Source organism: Salmo salar, chromosome 04 (genome assembly GCF_965601325.2).
Source record: "Salmo salar chromosome 04, fSalSal1, whole genome shotgun sequence".
Taxonomy (NCBI): domain Eukaryota; kingdom Metazoa; phylum Chordata; class Actinopteri; order Salmoniformes; family Salmonidae; genus Salmo; species Salmo salar.
Genome location: NC_138294.1, coordinates 45,607,052 through 45,628,978, shown reverse-complemented (window position 1 = coordinate 45,628,978; position 21,927 = coordinate 45,607,052). Strand labels below are relative to the sequence as shown.

Below are 21,927 nucleotides of genomic sequence, written 5' to 3'. Positions count from 1 at the left end.
TACTAACCTACATGACAGAATAAAAATATTCCAAAACATGCATCATGTTTGCAATAAGGAACTAAAGTAAAACTGCAAAAAATGTGCCAAAGAAATTATCTTTGTTCTGAATACAAAGCATTATGTTTGGGGAAAATCTAACACATCACTGAGTACCAGTCTTCACATTTTCAAGCATGGCGGTGGCTGCATCATGTTATGGGTATGCTTGTCATCAGCAAGAACTAGAGGTTTTTTTGGGGATAAAAAGAAGCGGAATAGAGCTAAGCACAGAAAAAAATCCTAAAACAAAACCTGGTTCATTCCGTCTGCTTTCTAACAGACACTTGGAGACAACTTCACCTTTCAGCTGGACAATAACCTAAAACACAAGGACAGATATACACTGGAGTTGCTTACCAAGAGGACATTGAATGTTCCTGAGTGGCCTAATTACAGTTTTGACTTAAATCTGCTTGAAAATCTATGAAAAGACTTGAAAATGGATGTCTAGCAGTGATCAACAACCAACTTGACAAAGCTTGAAGAATTTTTTTAAAGAATAATGTGCAATCCAGGTGTGCAACGCTCTTAGAGAAATACATACATACATACATACATACATACATACATACATACATACATACATACATACATACATACATACATACATACATACATACATACATACATACATACATACATACATACATACATACATACATACATACACACATACATAAATATACAGTTGAAGTCGGAAGTTTACGTACACTTAGATTGGAGTCATTAAAACAAATGTTTCAACCACTCCACAAATTCTTGTTAACAAACTATAGTTTTGGCAAGTCAGTTAGGACATCTACTTTGTGCATGACATGTCATTTTTCCAATAATTGTTGTTTACAAACAGATTATTTCACTTATAATTCACTATATCACAGTTCCAGTGGGTCAGAAGTTTAGTTACACTAAGTTGACTGTGGCTTTAAACAGCTTGGAAAATTCCAGAAAATTATGTCATGGCTTTAGGAGCTTCTGATAGGCTAATTGATATCATTTGAGTCAATTGGAGGTGTACCTGTGGATGTATTTCAAAGCCTACCTTCAAACTTAGTGCCTCTTTGCTTGACATCATGGGAAAATCTAAAGAAATCAGCCAAGACCTCAGAAAAAAAATTGTAGACCTCCACAAGTCTGGTTCATCCATGGGAGCAATTTCCAAACACCTGAAGGCACCACGTTCATCTGTACAACTGGTACACAAGTATAAACACCATGGGACCACGCAGCAGTCATACCGCTCAGGAAGGAGACGTGTTCTGTCTCCTAGAGATGAACGTACTTTGGTGGTCGAAAAGTGCAAATCAATCTCATAACAACAGCAAAGGACCTTGTGAAAATTCTGGAGGAAACGGGTACAAAAGTATTTATATCCACAGTAAAACGAGTCCTATATCGACATAACCTGAAGGGCCACTCAGCAAGGAAGAAGCCCCTGCTCCAAAACCGCCACAAAAAAAGCCAGACTACGATTTGCAACTGCACATAGGGACAAAGATTGTACTTTTTGGAGAAATGTCCTCTGGTCTGATGAAACATAATGACATAATGACCATCATTATGTTTGGAGGAAAAAGGGGGAGTCTTGCATGCTGAAGAACACCATCCCAACCGTGAAGCACGGGGGTGGCAGCATCATGTTGTGGGGGTGCTTTGCTGCAGGAGAGACTGGTGCACTTCACAAAATAGATGGCATCATGAGGAAGCAAAATGATGTGGATATATTGAAGCAACATCTCAAGACATCAGTCAGGAAGTTAAAGCTTGTTCGCAAATGGGTCTTCCAAATGGACAATGACCCTGTGCATACTTCCAAAGTTGTGGCAAAATGGCTTAAGGACAACAAAGTCAAGGTATTGGAGTAGCCATCACAAAGTCCTGACCTCAATCCCATACAAAATGTGTGGGCAGAACTGAAAAATTGTTTGCGAGCAAGGAGACCTAGTTACACCAGCTCTGTCAGGAGGAATGGGCCAAAATGTACCCAACTTATTGTGGGAAGCTTGTGGGAGGCTATCCGAAATGTTTGACCCAAGTTAAATTTAAAGGCAATGCTACCAAATACTATGTAAACTTCTGACCCAGTGGGAATTTGATGAAAGAAATAAAAGCTGAAATAAATCACTCTACTATTATTCTGACATTTCACATTCTTAAAATAAAGTGGTGATCCTAACTGACCTAAGACAGGGAATTTTTACTAGGATTTAATGTCAGGAATTGTGAAAAACTGAGTTTAAATGAATTTGGCTAAGGTGTATCTAAACCTCTGACTTCAACACTAGCTTGTCTAACTATCTTAGCTGGCATACGTGCTGTGGCAAGGTTGGTAGACTTTAGAAAAGCATGCAATAACTAAACGTACTGAATAAGACTCACATTCCGTAAAATTTTTTACACTGATTTTTAGGAGAGATGCATAGTTTGTTTCTTTAAAATAATAACCACCTGTCAGGCGGATAGAGACAGCTCAAGAGGTACGTTTGGATATGCAGAAATAGTTTTTTACAGAGAATGAAGCATAATGATTATGGCTCTAGATTGCAGGGTAAAAGCTGTTTCAGGGGTTTGAAATGCCTAGCCCCCTTCCTGACCACTCAGCCTGGTTTCATAGACTAGACGTAACATAGTAAAATGTACATCCTGGGCACTCAAAATTAGGTTGATTTGTTACGTTTGCTATGGTTACATAAGGCAGAAGGTTACTTAAGTCAAAAACGAAATGAGGGTGGTAGGGTGGGCGTATAACATGAATGTCTAGCTACCCAAAGGTTGCGTGTTCGAATCTCATCATGGACAACTTTATTATAACTTTTTATCTACTTTGCAACTACTTAACATATTATCTAACCCTTTCCCTAATCCTAACTCCTTAAAAGGTACCTCATAACCTTAATAATGCTTTAACCGAATTCCTAAACCCTCGCCAACGTTAGCCACAAGAAATTGGTATTCATAACATATATATTGCAAATTTGTAACATATCGTACGAATTGCAATTCGTGACATATACGAATTGCAATTCGTGACATATCATACGAATTGTAATCCGTAACATATCATATAAAATGGACGATGGACATCCACAAATGAATAAATACCATATGAAACGAAACATATCATACTAATTGGAGATTCTCAGATTTACTGACAGAATAATACGAACTGCTCTGAGACCAGGTTGGACCACCCCCCATCCATCCTCACATACTTTGTGCCCCGTCAGATTTTTGGGGTGCAGGATGGCCCTTCTGGTGGCAGTGGTGGGATAATGCTGCTGTTGCTCAGGCTGGAAGTATTTGAGGTGTATTAGAATCGAGTTCTTCAGTAAGTTTATGACTCTGTGTAGAGGTGATGTATGTGTGAGGTATAGGCCTACATTTAATGTGGTAATCATGTATTTTCCGCCAATTTGATTTTCAGACGCTGGTTTCTGACTTAGCATATTTTAAATATTTTCCCCAAACGTACTGTACAGAATATGCATGCACAACTGAGACCTACGTTCGGATGCAATAAAAAATGAAGTCACTCCATCTCATCATGCTGAAGCACATATGTAGCCTACTCTATCCTCTCAAAAATGGCGGTACATCAAATAAAATTGGATTGGTCGCATATACATATTTAGCAGATGTTATTGCGGGTGTAGATATGTGTACATCCGTTTTCCTCTAGTGTAATTACAGTTGTAAAGAAAATATGTAGCGTTATTTTAAGTAAACACACACACACACCACACACACGAGGCGCGCAGCGTCACTGGAGTATGGTTATTTTATTCACCGACTTTTTCTGTATGTGTACTAGGCTACTCGGGGGCCAATCACAACACAGCTCTGTGTTTGAGCTGCACCATGCAGTCTGACTATTCTGTTTTCAAGTCTTGCAAGCGCAATTGAGGACCGACGACGCAAGGCGACATAAGTGCAATTGAGAATTATTCTAAACAAATTCAGCCAGTGTGTCGCTTAAGCTTTTTGGAAACTTTGGAGGGACATTGTTCTGAAAAGACCGGGGAACGCTTGCAGTGTGTGATGCACGGTATTTGGGGTAACCTATTCTTGACCACTCGTCTAATTATAATATAAATGTAATTTATTTTACTGCAAGTCCTCTCTTTGTAAAAAAAAACGCGACAACTGCACACGTTGCATCCCTGCGAGTCCAGGTTTGGGAATTGTCACACATTTGCGAGAATCGGCTTGGCTTATTCACTCAGTCGATCCTGGGACATACGCGTTGTGGCTGGATGTTGCATGCGGGTCAATGAGCGCGAGGACAAAGTGCCTCCGAAGTCCCCAACTCCCCGACCTCTCTTACCTGATGCCGTGCATGATGATTGTCCTTGGAATACTTCTGAATGTCCTCAGTCATGGTAAGCGAAATTCGTCAGTCACTATAATAATTGTTTATTTATCATGTAGTCAATTCTAAAGTGATGAAATATTACCCGGCGCATTTTGAACTAAATGTTCCACCTTGTTTAGAAAATCCAGTCTCTCCGAACTGTAATGCTGTAAAAGCCGTTATCAATATTTTCTAGTTGTCTGTCACTTTCCAAAATAGGGTTCAACCGATGGACAGTCGGTCTGGGGAGTTATTTTTTTCCAAGGCATCTCCAGGGATCATAATAGCTTGCTTCTATTTCTAAATATAGCAGGTCATTGGTTCAGAAAGCACTCACTGGATGAGACAAAAAGTTAAACCTGCTACAATGGTTTTAGTTGACTTTTATAACAATTCAATGACAAATAGAATATTGACAATCCTTTAAAATTAGACAATATTAATAATTTACAGTAGGTTAGGCCTATTATTAGTTTAAAGTGACATCAAAACTCTCACTTCAGCTCAATTCTCTATTTTAGGCAGGCAACTCCCATTTAAAAAAAATGTTTTTAGTCAAAGTACTCATTAGGATCAATATGGATAGTGTTTTATGTGTTTTCATGAAAATTGCAATTCACCCAAAATTAAGAATTGCATGCAGTGTTGAATGTAGATTTGGATTCATGGTGCCTATCCAAAATGAATGCTGTACTGTGGTCATTTTCATTTAGCATATTCATTTATCATAGGAAACTAATGTATGTGTCCTCTCTTGCTATAGCTGACAAAATGAGCAATACATTTCATTGCTGGTTCTATAAAATGTGTTGTAATCTTTCATACCAAGATTTTGTGACTAAAATTGAAGCACTGAAATCAACTCCCAAAAGGCATGCAAGAACATGAGACAGTATGATCTATGGTTATCGATACAGTTAAGGCCATAGCTCGATGACATCATTTTGAAGGTCTTGTCCTGGTCTTATACTTACACGACTAGAGTGGAAAAAGTGTTCTTCCTGGTCCTTTTACAGCTTCACTCTGCTTTTATGACTTGTTTCCTGACCATTCTTTTTTTACTGATACAGATAAAGCTCATCATGCTCTTACCCTAGTTAATTGTGATGTCATTGGAAAAACCACTGACCGCTCGTCCAAGACAAATTATCACAAAGGTGTGAACCAGAAGGATGCTATCAAATTTAATGCATTCTGCCATGAGAGGCATGCTGTTGGAGCCTGTTGGTGTCAGACTTTATTCACCGGTACCGCTTGCCATGCGGAAGCAGAGAGCACAGTCTATGGCTTGGGTGGTTGGAGTCTAACAATTTTCCGGGCCTTCCTGTCACACCAGCTGATATAGAGATCTTGGATGGTAGGGAGCTCGGCCCCAGTGATGTACTGGGCTGTCCGCACCACGCTCTGTATCCCCATGTGATCAAAGAGCGGTGCTATTGCCATAAGCAGTGATGCAGCCAGTCAAGATGATCTCAATGGTGCTGCTGAAGAACTTTGAGGATTTGAGGGCCCATGCCAAACCTTTTCAACCTCCTGAGGGGGAAGAGGTGCTGTTGCATCTTCTACACGACTGAGTGCGTGTGTGGACCATTTTAAGTTCTTATTGATTTGAAGCTGTCGACCCGCTCCACTGCAGCCCCGTCGATGTGGAGGGGGGCGTGCTTGCCCCCCCCCCCCCCCCCCCCGTTTCCTGTAGTCCACGATCAGCTCCTTGGTTTTACTGACGTTGAGGGAGAGGTTGCTGTTCTGGCCCCACATTGCCAGGTCACTGACCTCCTCCCTTTAAGCTGTCTCATTGTTGCCAGTGATCAGGATCACTACCGTCGTGATGTCAGCAAACTTGATGGTGTTTGAGTCGTGGGTGAAAAGGGAGTACAGGAGGGGACTAAGCACACACCCCTGTGAGGCCCCCGTGTTCAGGGTCAGCGTGGTGGAGGTGATGTTGCCTACCTTCACCACCTGGAGATGGCCCTTCAGGAAGTCCAGGATCCATTTGCAGAGGGAGGTGTTCAGAGGGGACTGCTGAGCTGTAGTCAATGAACAGCATTCTAACATAGGTATTCCTTTTATCTGGAACGGTGAGGGCTGTGTGGAGTGCAAATGAGATTGCGTCTATGGATCTGTAGGGATGGTATGCAAATTGGAGTGGGTCTATGGTGTCTGGGATGATGGAGTTGATGTGTGCTATAACCAGCCTCTCAAAGACCTTCATGATTACAGATGTGAGTGCTACAGGGGGGTAGCCATTGTTGCATGAAGCCTTAGAGTTCTTGGGAACAGGAATGATGGTGGTCATCTTAGAACAGTTGGGGATTACAGACTAATACAAGGAGAGGTTGAAGATGACTGAATATACCTTCCAGCTGTTCTGTGTATGCTCTGAGAAAATGCCCTGGAATACCAAATCGGGCCATGCGGTATTTATTTTATTAAAGACTTTACTCACATCGGCGCCGGAGAGCGAGATCACCCAATCTTCTGGGTCAGTGGCGGCCCTCACACCTAGCATGATGTTGTTATTGTCAAAGCGTGCATAAAATGCATTGCATTTATCTGGTACAGAGGCATTGTTGGGCAGATTACGGATTACAAAGGAAGACCCAGCCGTGATGGACTGTAGCCCCTGTCACATTCGGCGGGTGTCGGAGCCTGTGTAATATGATTCCACCTTATTCCTATATTGTCCTTTTGCTCGTTTGATGACTCTACAGAGGTCATAACATGACTTCTTGTTCCTGTCCTTAGCCGTAGCCTCAGGGTTGTCTGCGATAGCCCTGTGTGCGTTAGACCTATCCTTTAGTTTAGCGCCAACCTCAGTGTTAATCCAGGGCTTTTGATTGGGGAAGCAGCAGCAAACCCTAACTGTGGGGACAAAATCACAGATGCATTTCCTAATGAAGCTGGGTGGTTAGCTTGTCAATGTGTTCGGCAGAGTCCCCCCTGATTGAAACATATTCCAATCAGCGCTAGCAAATCAGTCTTGTAGCATAGTCTCTGATTCTGGTGACCATTTCTCAATGGAGCGAGTCACGGGTAATTCCTATTTGAGCTTCTGCTTGTAAACAGGAAGCAGGAGTAAGTAGTCATGATCTGATTTGCTGAATGACGGACGAGGGAGGGCCATGTATGCTTGCTTGTGGGTAGAATAACTGTGGTCTAGGACTTTATCTCCCCTAGTGTCGAGGGAGACGTGTTGATGGAAGTTGGGCATCACGTGTCTTAATGACTCTTCTTGCCGGCAACCAGAAAAGCAGCTTCTGTATGTAAGTTTTCTTGCTTGGTTATAGCCTTGTACAATTTAAGTGCCAGCGTGTTATTTTTCTTGTCCTGAGGTGGAATGTATACAACCGTCACAATAACAGCTGAAAACTCCGTCGGAAGGTAAAAGGGTCGACATTTGACCATCAGGTATTCCAAGATGGGTGAACAATTGGTTGCACTTCCACCGCGCTCGAGTCAGCACACCAGTTGTTGTTGTTGAAGAGCTAAACCCCCCCCCCCCCTCGATTTCCGACTCCACTGCCTTGTCGGCACAGTGAATGTAGAATCCATCGAGTTGGAGAGCCAAAGGGGGTATCTTGTCCGAGAGCCATGTTTCAGAAAAGCAGAGAATATTGCAGTTACGAGAGTCCCATTGGTAGCAAATCTGCGATCGGCGGTCATCCATCTTATTATCAAGTCACTGTGCATTGGCCAGTAGAATGGAGGGAAGAGGTGACCGGTTCTCCCTTCGCCTTAATCTCACCAGGATCCCCCCTCTCTTTCCTCTGTAACGTCGGCATTTCCTCTTGGGTAGCCTGAAAATTGGGTCGGAATAACAAAGTCGAACTTCAAGTCGAAATTGAAGCTGGAATTGAGGTAAGTAACTGGCGTCACAAAATACCGAAGTTGGATCAGAGCTTGTAAAACGGCGGCCATCCAGTATGGCGCCATCTTTATCAACACACCAACCACAAATAAAGCAGAAGTTGAAAATATTGTTCAGGCTTTTGCCAAACTGATCGTTTTGATTGTGGCTATTAATATAGTCCTGTGAAGAATGTATTATAATGACCCAATCGATCATCATAAATCCCTCAGGGGTGCGTGCTCAGTCCCCTCCTGTACTCCCTGTTCGCTCATGATTGCATGGCCAGGCATGACTCCAACACCATCATTAAGTTTGCCGATGACACAACAGTAGTAGGCCTGATCACCGACAACGATGAGATCACCGACAATGATGTCAGAGATCTGACCGTGTGGTGCAAGGACAACAACCTCTCCCTCAACGTGATCAAGACAAAGGAGATGATTGTGGACTACAGGAAAAGGAGGACCGAGCATGCCCCCCATTCTCCTCGACAGGGTTGTAGTGGAGCAGGTTAAGAGCTTCAAGTTCCTTGGCGTCCACATCACCAACAAACTAACATGGTCCAAGCACACCAAGACAGTTGTGAAGAGGGCACAACAAAACCTATTCCCCCTCATGAGACTGAACAGATTTGGCATGGGTCCTCAGATCCTCAAAAGGTTTTACAGCTGCACTGTCGAGAGCATCCTGTCGGGTTGCATCACTAACTGGTATGGCAACTCCTCGGCCTCCGACCGCAAGGCACTACAGAGGGTAGTGCGAATGGCCCAGTACATCACTGGGGCCAAGCTTCCTGCCACCCAGGACCTCTATACCAGGCGGTGTCAGAGGAAGGCCCCAAAAAATTGTCAAAGACTCCAGCCACCCTAGTCATAGACTTTTCTCTCTGCTACTGCGCGGCAAGCGGTACAGGAGCACCAAGCCTAGGTCCAAGAGGCTTCTAAACAGATTCTACCCCCAAGCCATAAGACTCCTGAACATCTAATCAAATGGCTACCCAGACTATTTGTATTGCCCCCCTACACTGCTGCTACTCTCTGTTATTATCTATGCATAGTAACTTTAATAAGACTCTATCTACAGGTACATATTACCTCGACACCGGTGCCCCCGCACTTTGACTTTGTACCGGTACCCCCGTATATAGCCCTGCTATTGTTATTTATTGCTGCTGTTTAATTATTTGTTATTCTTATTTCTTACTTTTTTTGAAGTATTTTCTTAAAACTGCATTGTTGGTTAAGGGCTTGTAACACTGTAAGGTCTACACCTGTTGTATTCGGCACATGTGACAAACACAATTTTTTTTTTTTGATATTCCTCAACATTCACATATTTAAATCAGTGTATTTAAATTGCTGTGTTTGTTCAGGACGTTGCTCTTTGAATGATTGTCTTGAACGATGAACAATGTAGTTGTCATTGTTCATTGAGCTGTTCATCAGTCACCATCCTACTTCTGACATCAATATAATAAAGTTAGAGGTATGCTTGAATCAAACTTCGAATCCCTCCAAACAAAATGAGAGTCACCAGACCAAACAAAAAAGGAATAACTGTGTGCCTCTGCCCAGCAACTCATAAAGTGGCAAGAAGGTGTCCACATAGCAAGGACTACAATGAGTAGACAGAACCTTAGGTCACTTTGAAGACTTTGAAGGACTCAGTGTAATGACACTGGAGCACTCGATCGTCTTCACAATTGTTTTAATGGATCAGAGATTGACAGACAGCCATTTTGCTCCTGAGGCTGACCATTATTCAGAATGGTCCAGACCCGTCATCTGCAATGGAGAGTTAATCCTGGCAGTTTCCCTGTGATGCTCTATCCCTGTCTGGTACCTACAAATTATATGGCAAGGGACATACATAATCTAGTAGTACTATCAGTAATCGGCCACACCTCTCTACCACCTCAGACAGTACACGGTCAGAATAACGCCACAACAACATACTGTAAGTGTGCCTTGTCAATGTACCTACAAGTCAAACCTGTTACAGAATAAATCAGGAACACACACACTGTTGCTGCTTATGCTAGTCCATTGTATCCAATGACGACATCCTTTGTTTTCATTTTTTTGTTAAACAGTAATCTATGAGCTCCTTTTGTAACTGTAAAATCGAATCCATAAAGCCCTTTGTCTATCGCAGACAGGGCATGTCAAATCTTGGTTGTGGGGCACACATACACACCGATACGATTACTTCACTGCTACCAGGAGCCATGTACAATATGCTCTTATCTCTGGAGATTGATACAAGAAATGTCACCTTTTAAAAAGTGTCATCAACAACTTCTGGGAGACCACTAAGTCACAAACTGGGTCGCAGCTAGCAGTAATGTTGACATGATGTAAACGCAGGTGTTTGAAAGTGACTTACCAGTGGAGAGGCAAAGACATACAGTACAGTCAGGGAGTCAGTCGGTAGAGGGAACGTTTGCATGTGTGTGTTTTGTTGATAACCTCGATTTGGAACACACTGTCAGTCTCCAGGAGCAGATGGCACAGAGCTCTATCCATGGTTGGGAGGGTAGCCCAGAGTGGGTGTGTCTGTCTGTGTGCCATTGTGTGTAAGCCTTGTGTGTGTCTTGCATTTGTATGTCTGTCAGGTGTTTTCTTAGATATATTTTGCCCTCTTTGCATGTATATCAATTGTGCACATCACAGCTTTGGCCTAGGTGAGCGTGTGTGTGTTCTTGTGACTTTGTACCAGTATTTGGCTGTGTTCATCAAATTTGTTCCCCACAAGATGCACCCCTTGTCCCCTGCACTATCAAGGGTATGTCTTAACCAGTCTTATTAAACACTTACAAGAGCACAATACAAACTTCCACACATCCCAGTAGATTTATTTTCATGTTTCCTTCCATCTGACTAATCAATGCATATGTCCTTCTCTTTTTAAGACTGTTCTAAAGAACACAAAGAAAAGGAGAGATTATTTCTGCCATCATCCTGTTACCCTTCCTCTTATCCCCGTATCTTCATCCTTCCATCTTTGTTTGTCAGTATGAATAAGTGAATGAGGTCATCCCTTGCCGTCTTGACTTTTGCCTGTAAAAGGGAATTGATGATCAGTGATTTCAAGATTCATTCATATTTCATCATACTCATAGATTCAGGTCAAAATAACAAAACAAATGATCTACCTTTGTGTATATGGCAACTTCAGATTTAATTACTTGACTTGGATATTCTATTTGAAACAAAATAACTCATACCCTAGATATTTGGGGCTTGCTACAGATGTAGGATCTTAATTTGAGGCAGTTTGCTACAGCAGGAAAATAATCCTGCAGCAACAGGAAATATGAATTATTATGTGGATTATAATTCATGGACAGTTTGTTAGGGGTTGATACATTTTTTGTAAGGGATAATCAAGCCTGAAATTTCAAAGTGGAAATTAAAACCTCAAGTTTCAGTTTCAAGTGTTATTAGTCGTATGTACAGGATACACATGGAATATATAAGTATTCACACCCCTGAGTCAACACTTTGTAGAACACCTTTGGTGGCGATTACAGCTTTGAGTCATCTTGGGTATGTCTGTATAAGCCTTGTACATCTATATTTGGGGATTTTCTCCAATTCTTCCCTGCAAGAATTACTCAAACTCTGTAAAGTTAGATGGGAACAGAAGTCTTCAAGTCTTTCCACCATGCTTCACAGTAGGGATGGTGTTAGACGGGTGATGAGCTGTGCTTGGTTCTCTCTAGACATAGCGCTTTGCGTTCAGGCCAAAGAGTTACATTGTCTCAGACTAGAGGTCGATCGATTATGATTTTTCAACACCGATACTGATTGGAAGACCAAAAAAAGCTGATACTTAAATTGGCCGATTTATATATTTGTAATAATGAGAATTACAACAATACTGAATGAACACTTATTTTAACTTAATATAATACATAAATAAAAATCAATTTAGTCTCATAAATAATGAAACATGTTAAATTTGGTTTAAATAATGCAAAAACACAGTGTTGGAGAAGAAAGTAAAAGTGCCATGTAAAAAAGCTAACGTTTAAGTTCCTTGCTCAGAACATAAGAAAGCTGGTGGTTCCTTTTAACGTGACTCTTCAATATTCCCAGTTAAGAAGTTTTAGGTTGTAGTTATTATAGGAATATTTCTCTCTATACCATTTGTATTTCATATGCCTTTGACTATTGGATGTTCTTATAGGCACTATAATATTGCCAGCCTAATCTCGGGAGTTGATAGGCTTGAAGTCATAAACAGCGCTGTGCTTCAAGCATTGCGAAGAGCTGCTGGCAAACGCAGGAAAGTGCTGTTTGAATGAATGCTTTCGAGCCTGCTGCGGCCTTCCACCGCTCAGTCAGACTGCTCTATCAAATCATAGACTTAATTATAATATAGTACACACACAGAAATACGAGCCTTAAATCATTAATATGGTCAAATCCGGAAACTATCATTTCGAAACAAAATGTTTATTCTTTCAGTGAAATACGGAACCGTTCCGTATTTTATCGAATGGGTGGTATCCATGACTAAATATTGCTGTTACATTGCACAACCTTCAATGTTATGTCATAATTCTGTAAAATTCTGGCAAATTAATTATGGTCTTTGTTAGGAAGAAATGGTCTTCACACAGTTCGCAACGAGCCAGGCGGCCCAAACTGCTGCACATACCCTGACTCTGCTTGCACAGAACGCAAGATGTGACACAATTTCCCTAGTTAATATGACCTGCCAACATGAATTTATTTTATCTAAATATGCACGTTTAAAAAAATACACTTGTGTATTGATTTTAAGAAAGGCCTTGATGTTTAGGTACATTGGTGCAACGACAGTGCTTTTTTCGCGAATGCAATTGTTAAATCATCACCCGTTTCGCGAAGTAGACTGTGAGTCGATGATAAATTAACAGGCATGCTTGGTCCCATGGTGTTTATTCTTGCGTACCATTGTTTGTACAGATGAAGGTGGTACCTTCAGGCTTTTGGAAATTGCTCCCAAGGATGAACAAGACTTGTGGAGGTCTACACATTTTTTTCTGAGATCTTGGCTGATTTCTTTTGATTTTCCAATGTCGTCAAGCAAAGAGGCGTTACGTGATAGCTGGGTTATAGTCTCGTCAATTTCCACTGAAAAATAGGTGTTTGATGAATCCTCTATTTTTGTTGATGAATTAACAGTGCCAGGGTGGCATGCCAATGCCAGTTCACTTCCCTCCTCTCTATAGGCTTACTCGTCATTGTTGGTTATCAGGCCTACAACCATGGTGTTGTCAGCAAACTTGATGATGGAGTTGTGGGTGAACAAAGCCATGCAGTTGTGGGTGAACAGGGAGTGAGGACACACCCCTGGGGGGCCCCTGTGTTACGATTCAGTGTGGAGTGGGGGTTGTTGCAAATCCTCACAGCCTGTGGTCTTCCCGTCAGGAAGTCCAGGATCCAGTTGCAGAGGGTGGTGTCCAGACACAGGGCTCTGAGCTTGGAGGGAACAATAGTGTTGAATGCTGAAGTGTAGTCAATGTCATTCTCACATACTGTAGGTGTCCCGCTTGTCCAGATGTGTTAGAACCGTATGAATAGCGATGGAAATGGCATCTTCCGTGGATCTGTTGGAGTGGTAGGCAAATTGGAGTGGGTCTAATGTGCCTCGAAGCACTTCATGATGACCGGGGGGAATGCAACAGGGCGATAGTCATTTGGGCATGCCACCTTGGTTTTCTTGGGCACTGGGACGATGGTGGTCTCCTTGAAGCAAGTGGGGACTACAGCCTGGGACAGGGACAGGTAGAAGATGTCCGAGAAGACGCTTGACAGCTGGTCAGCACGCGTCCAGGGATTCCATCTGGGCTGGCAGCTTTGAGTATTAACTATTTTTAGAGTTTCTCGCGTTAGCCTCTGAGAGTGAAAACACCTGGTCATCCGGAGCAGCGTGAGCCTTCCTGGATGGCTTGGTATTATTTGCCTCAAAGAGAGCATAGAATGTGCTTCAGTGGGCACAACACTGCTGGATTTGCCTTTGTAGTCCATGATAGTCTGTAGTCCTTGCCACATGTGTCCCATCAGAAGTCTGAGTTGTTGAAGAAGTTTGAGTTTGTATTATCATTTTGCGTCCCCAATGGATTTGCAGAGCTGGTACTGCTTGCCTTGTACGCGTCACCGAGGTTCTTTCTGCTGACTTTGAATGCTGTACTATGGGCTCACAGCAATGATTTCTCCATTCATCCAGGGTTTTTGGTTTTGCTTGGTCCGGATTGTTATTGTGGGTACAACATAATCAATGCATTTTCTAATGAAGCCAGTGATTGACTATGTATATTCCTCAATGTTGATCAATGAGTCCTGGGTGGATTAATCTTTAAATTCCAGTCAGTATTCTCATAACAGTCTTGCAGATTTGAGTCTGCCTCTGTCCAGCGCCTCACTATTCTCTGTGTTGGTGGCTCCCTGTTGAGTTGCTGCTTGTAAGCAGGGAGTAGGAACCGAGAGGCGTGATCCGATTGGCCGAAGTGGGAACGGGGAACAGCTTTCTACGCGTCCGTGATCAAATCAAATGTTATTTGTTACATGCTTCGTAAAACAACAGGTGTAGACTAACAGTGAAATGCTTACTTACGGGTCCTTTTTCAACAATGCAGAGTTAAAGATAACAAAAAAATTAAATAGTGACAGGAGGAATAAATACACAGTGAATAAAGAATAACAATGACAAGTAAAAATAACATGGCTATATAGGAAGGTTAACAGTCCCAGGGTCTTGAGCTTGGTGATGAGCTTGGAGGAGACTATGCTGTTAAATGTTGAGTTGTAGTCAATAAACAGCATTCTTAAATAGGTATTCATTTTGTCCAGGTGGGTGAGGGCAGTGTGGGGTACAATATAGATTTGTACTCCACACTGTGGACCTGTTGTGGCGGTATGCGAATTGGAGTGGGTCCAGGGTGTCTGGGATGATGGTGTTGATGTGAGCCATGACCAGTGGTTCAAAGCATTTCATGGCTATAGTTGTGAGTGCTATGAGGCAATAGTCATTTAGGCAGGTTACCTTGGCATTCTTGGGCACGGGGACTCCCGTAGTCTGCTTGAAACAAGTTGGTTTTACAGACCAGGTGAAGGATAGGTTGAAAATGTCAGTGAAGACACTTGCCAGTTATCTCTAAGATATGCGTCCTGGTATTCCATCTTGCCCCATGGCCTTGTGAATGTTAACCTGTTTAAAGGTCTGATTCACATCGGCTATGGTGAGCAAGATCACAGTCTTTCTGGATCAGCTGGTGCTCTCAAGCATGGTTCAGGGTTGCTTGCCTCGACGCGAGCATAGAAGGCATTTTGTTCATCTTGCAGGCTTGGCATCCCAGGGCTGTTTCCCTTTGTAAGCTGTGATAGTTTGCAAGACCTGACATATCCATTGAGCGTCAAAGCCGATGTAGCAGGATTCAATCTTAGTCCTGTATTCATGCTTTGCCTGTTTGAGGGCACGTCGGAAGTCGCTCCTTGAAAGCGGCAGCTCTAGCCTTTAGCTCAGTGCGGATGTTGCCTGTAATCAATGGCTTCTGGTTGGGGTATGTACGTACAGTCACTTTGGGGACAATGTCATTGATGCACTTATTAATGAAGCCGGTGACTGATGTGGTAAACTCCTCAATGTTATCGGATGAATCCCGGAACACATTCCAGTCTGTGTTAGTGAAACAGTCCAGTAGCTTAGCATCCGCTTCATCTGACCACTTCTGTATTGAGCGTGTCACTGGTACTTCTTGTTTGAGTTTTTGCTTGTAAGCAGGAAACGGGAGGATAGAGTTATGGTCTGATTTGCCAAATGGAGGGCCTTGTATGTGTTTCTGTGTGTGGAGTAAAGGTGATCTAGAGTTTTGTCAACTGTAGTTGCACAGTTGACATGCTGGTAAAAATGTGGTAAAAATTAGGTAAAACAGATTTCAGTTCCTTTCATTAAAATCACAGGCCACGAAAAACGCAGCCTCTGAATGTGCATTTTCTTGTTTGCTTATGGTCCTGTACAGCTCGTAGAGTGCGGTCTTAGTGCCAGCATCAGTTTGTGGTGGTAAATAGACAGACAGTTATGAAAAATATAGATAAACTCTTGGTAAATAGTATGGTCAGCAGCTTATCATGAGGTATTCTTACTCAGGCAAGCAAAAACTTGAGACTTCCTTTATATTAGAGATTGCGTACCAGCTGTTTTTAACAGAGACACACCCCTCCTCCCTTCGTCTTACCCAAGTCTGCCATCTGGTCTTGACGATGCATAGAAAAACCAACGAGATGTATATTCATGTCCTCATTTAGCCAACACTCTGAGAAACATAGGATATTACAGTTTTTCAGGTCCCGTTGATAGGATAGTCTCGAACGGAGATCATCCAGTTCGTACTCCAGCGACTGCATGTTCGCCAACAGAACAGAGGGCAATGGCGGTCTATTTGTTCACCGACGTAGTCTCATCAGGATGCTGCCTTGCCTGCCTCTTTTTTTCGCCGCCGCTTCCTCTTTTGAGTCCCGGGGATCTGGTCTGGAGTAAACAGAACATCCAGATCTGCAGACTCATTGACACATTTTCATCCAAATTGAGGTTAGTGATAGCTGTTCTGATATCCAGACGCTTTTTTCGGTCATAGGAAATGATGGCGGAGACATTATGTACAACAAAACTTACGATCAGCGTAAAACCCCCTCACAAAATAACAGAATTGGTCAGGTCAGGTAAGACGGTAAGGTAAGATCTACTGCAGTGCCATCTCGTTATGTTTGTATACACATGGTCCAGTACGTTGTTTCCCCTCGTGTGGCACATGTTGGCTGGGCGGTATAACGTATATTACTATATACACCGGTATTGATGCACGGACCGGTTTGGGCTTTTACTTTACCTTCTATAACGGTATTTCAATATTTGGTTTGTTAAATGTGATATGCCTATGTAATGTCAGTTTATAGTTTAATCCGTTTGCTAGTTGATTCATCTTTCTCTGTCTCCTCCTACTGCATGTCGATTCACACACCACGCCCTGCCCGCATGTCACTGAAGGAGAGAGCAGTTGCTCGACCCTGGAGACAATTTATTGACATTCACTCTGCATGGTCAGATAGATGCAACTAGATGTTGGTGACATACTGCTTTCCACAAGCGTTCTATAATTACGCTATTAGTTTGTGTATCTTACTGTCTGCAAACTACTGTCTGTTAGTTTGTCTTTTCTTAGCAAGATGTGGCTAAATTAAGTCTTGTTAACCGCTAATGCTAATTGCTAGTTAGCAGGCTAGCTAGCTTGCTATATTTACTAAGAGTAAGATCAAATATAGCTATCTAATACAGCCTGGTACCAGTGCCCGTGTAGGCCTAGATAACCATGTTGTTTGTGCAACGGTATCTTCTAAATCAAGAGGAATAGGCGAATCATGAATATGTTAGCTAGCTACATGAGGTAAGAAAACATGTAATGTAACATCTAATTAGGGTCACCTGAAAACACTGACCAACCCTGTCAATAATTCCTCCCTGGCTTATTAATTGTCATGTCAAACAACAATGCACTATATTCCAACTATAGAATTACAATAATCATTCTATTTCCATGAGTCCAACAGTTTACCATTTAACTAGGCCTAGATGTTTTGCCCATATCATGCAGCCCTGCAAGACACATAATGTAAATGATAAAAGTGCAGGAAATGCAGAAATTGCAGATTTTTTATATTTTTTTAAGTTAGATTTAACAGTATAAAACAATCAGAATAGAGAAAGCCCCATTGAAATCATGTATAATGTATGTGTTGCCACCCTAGGGTCATGAACTACTCAAAGCATATTTAGAACTTTTACTATTCAAAAACATAAAATACCGCCATAGCGTCAAAAACTTGAAATATATTGTGTATGATATTTTGGTCATATCACCCAGCCCTACATGTTGGTGATATTTTGCAATAATTTGTTTTAAACTTGCTTGGTTAAAATCTCCCGCGACAATAATGTCTGCTTCTGGGTGAGAGGATTCTTGCTGGCTAATGTTCTTGTACAGTTCGCTGATTGCCGTCTTGATATTTTCCAGTGGCAGTATGTACACAGCTGTAATAATAACACGTGAATTCCCTCCGCTTATAGTGGGTCTGCATTTTAGCTATTTTTGTTTATTTTTGACCATTTTAATTGAAAACAATCATAGTAGGGTACTTAATTGTGATTTGATATTTAGATAAAAACGGCTGCATTGGACATTTAAACTTAAAATACACTACAAGTAAAACATGCAGGAAAGTTATCCTGCAACAGGGTGATCAAATTAAGATCCTACACCTGTATAAGAGGAGGGAGAGGAGACTGGGGGCAATTGTAAATGGTTTTGTCTTTTACTCTGTTGCTCAAGGACCACTTCAGCTAAGCCAGCAATTTTTTTTATATAAGAAACTTACATCTGTCTCCTAATCGTTTATAGGTCTGTAAATAAGACAGTCGGATCTAATGTTGCACGGTATACCGAAACTTCGGTACCAGAACATGAAAAAAACGGTTCAGTACTAAAATTTCTGTTACTTTCTATACTTCTGTCAAAAGTGTCTCATGGATCACGTCTGTCTATTAGCGCAGCCGATGACCCAGTTATAGTGCACCGTGCCTGCTCCATTTAGCCTGCACTGGGTGTCTGGGCTGCATCATGAGCTAATCCCCACATGAGCTAATCCCCGCTGCACAGAAGTTAACACACTTGAATAATGCAACACGGCATGTAGAAACTGTTAATTGCTGTTTGAAAAACACTTTACAATGCAAGATGATACCAGTAGCTTCCAGCTTTGTAGGCTAACTTTCCTTGGTAGTTCACAGCTGAAGCGAACATAAATTCACTACCCAGGTAGACCACACCGGCGGTCACGAGTCATGATGGCAGTCAAATTCCATGTGACCGTTTAGTCACGGTCCAAGCTCTGATGCTCCTTATGGTTATTAGTAGCCTACCAAATGTGATAACTGCCTGATACTCAGCACTATATTGCCCCTCTAATCACTGACATCAATGCAAATGTAATCAAAAATCTAATCAAACATGAGCTTATGTTGCGCAACATTTCTATAGGCTATACAATTGCGTGAGAAAACAGAGTGATGGCCTCTATTAAAAAGAGGAGGATCCCATCAGTTTTCTTTAGGTTAGACCTAGTATATTTATTTCCCAACTTTCCTAATATTAAGCACATTGGTTCGCTTTACAACAAGTGTATAGCTTACCTGGCTGGCATGAAAATGAACCACGGGATAGAGTCTTCCATTCGCTATGTAAGTGCATAGATGACATGTATTTTTTCCCCCTGCCCGTTTCGAGACAGGTGCATGGTTATGGTCCGTTCTAAATCAAGACAAATTTCACATATTGTAATGAATACTCAGGGAGAAAAAGGTGTAGATTCACACGCAGAGCACGGCAGATGCTTATTAAGGCAGGAATTGTGGTCACAGGCAGGCAATGGTCAACAACAGGTAGGTAGTCAAAAACAAACAATACCTCACAACCATACAAACAGAAAGAACTGAACTAAATTGGGAGCTGATGAGACCAGGTGAGAAACGAACACAGGTGAAATCAATGAACAAAAATGAAAGACAGGGCTACGTTCCAGAAGACAAAGAAACAGGGCTACGTTCAAGAACACAAAGAAAAGGAACACAAGGTTGACTAAGAAAAGAAAAGCAGAACCGTACACATATATTGTCCAGTATATGTGAAGACAGGATTAAATCAAGAATAGTCTGATGGGTGACAATATTAGCCTATCACTTTTTTCAAATCATAGTCTCACACCTCATGTAGCCTAGCAATGAGGACTATATGTTTTGATAAGGTTTGTATCACAATTAAAGTAGCCAAATAATTTCTTAAACTTAAGCCGCTTTACAATGGCTGCAGAGCCTAACTGGCATACATATGCAGCGGGAGTTTCAAGTTTGGGGAAGATCATTTTCACCATAAAAATGCACCTTTATAATAAAAGCATAACATGCATAATCGCATTTGTGGTAAATTTTGAGAATGGTGTTTTCCTGCTAATGGAACATTTGCGCTTATAGTCTACTGCTGTGTGCGCATTGCTGCGTGTATAATGTGAAGAAATAGCCTAATAGTTTCTCAACATTTTAAGCTAAATGTTCTGATCTGTTGTCAACCTCATTACTTAAAAACATTTTTTTGATGCTAGTGGTTGTATTCATTTGGGATCTATCACATCCCACAACTCTCCCAGGCTATGTTTGGAATATTTATTTCTTGCACAGAATAGAATAGGTCAACTTTTGTACTATGGGGGATAGTAGATTGACATAGGCTAGTGCTTTTGGTGTTCGTTAGGTCTACTCATCTTGTTGGCTGACAAAAAGTAAATGTGGACAGTTCTTCCTATATCTTCAACATGCTCCTCGGAGGTTGTAGCCTGTGAGAAAGACCCGATCATGTGAAAGAGAGCCATGTGAGTGAGAGGTTCTTCAGAGCGTGCAGCCGGGACAAGGGAATTATAATTATTATATTCAGCCCAAGAACACAAAGGCCACTGGCCGCAAAAGGCATGGATTTTTTAGGGGGCATTACGGCCACACAAAGGGGATGCCGCCGGGAAATTCAAGGCATTATCAAATGCTTGTCAAATTGTAAATGAGAGACTGATGAAGTGTGTACAGCCTGAGCAAAAAAACAAAGCAGAGCTCATGCCTTTCATGCAACTTTTTTCAAGTCATCTTTAGAGTCGCATCATGCAGCCTTAGAGTGTATTAAAAATCTAAACATATAGCCCAACGTTTGTATCACAACTAAAGTTACATAAATAACTCTAAATTAAGCATATAGGAGTACCTGTTTCTTTGTTAACCGCTCAACACATGTGCACACTCCCTAAACTTTTATTCAGCTATGTTCAATTGTATTCCTCATACTAGAAAATAATATAATATAAAATAATAATGCCACAGAATTCTAAGCAAATCTTGTCCGCTAAATAAACTAGTGTAGCCCACAGCCATATGGCATAGCCAGATCAGCCTAACATTTTTTTATTTTTTTATTTAATTAGGCAAGTCAGTTAAGAACAAATTCTTATTTACAATGACGGCCTACCCCGGCCAAACCCGGACAACACTGGGCCAATTGTGCGCAGCCCTATGGGACTCCCAATCACGGCTGGATGTGATACAGCCTGGATTCAAACCAGGGACTGTAGTGACGTCTCTTGCACTGAGATGCAGTGCCTTAGACCGCTACGCCACTCGGGAGCCCAACATAAGGACAACTCAGAGTATGCTATTCTGTTCTTCTGAAATAGACTACATTTTCTTCACATCATGTTTCTTTAGACCTGTCTGAAATTTATAATGGATTTATTGTGAAGGTGTAGGCTATATTACATGGATTTATTGAACTTTTTAAAATGTAGATGTTCCAAAGGTCTGCATCAGTGGCTTGTAGGCTATGTATGGAAGCCAGGAGATGCTAAATGTGTTTATGTTAATTAACGGTCGATTACCGTGAGACCAGCAGTTATTTGCTTGGCAATCACCGGCTGACAAAATTTAATGACTGCCACTGCCCTATATCCAGGTACTTTGTTTGTGATAATATGCAAACCATAATGGAAAATATGCTGATTTCAAAGCCACCAAAACTTTATTCATTCACTTAATCGGTCCCTCT

General features: G+C 41.7%; 1 protein-coding gene across 1 annotated transcript in view; it reads left to right on the top strand.

The window, feature by feature from the left end:
• Positions 1–3,865: 3,865 nt before the first annotated feature.
• Positions 3,866–21,927, top strand: part of LOC106603040 (GDNF family receptor alpha-4) — a 45,051-nt gene continuing 26,989 nt past the window's right edge. The window contains exon 1 of the mRNA XM_014196168.3: positions 3,866–4,421. Coding sequence (XP_014051643.1) covers positions 4,313–4,421 — 109 coding nt within the window. The 5' untranslated portion in view covers positions 3,866–4,312. The remainder of the gene's footprint in view (positions 4,422–21,927) is intronic.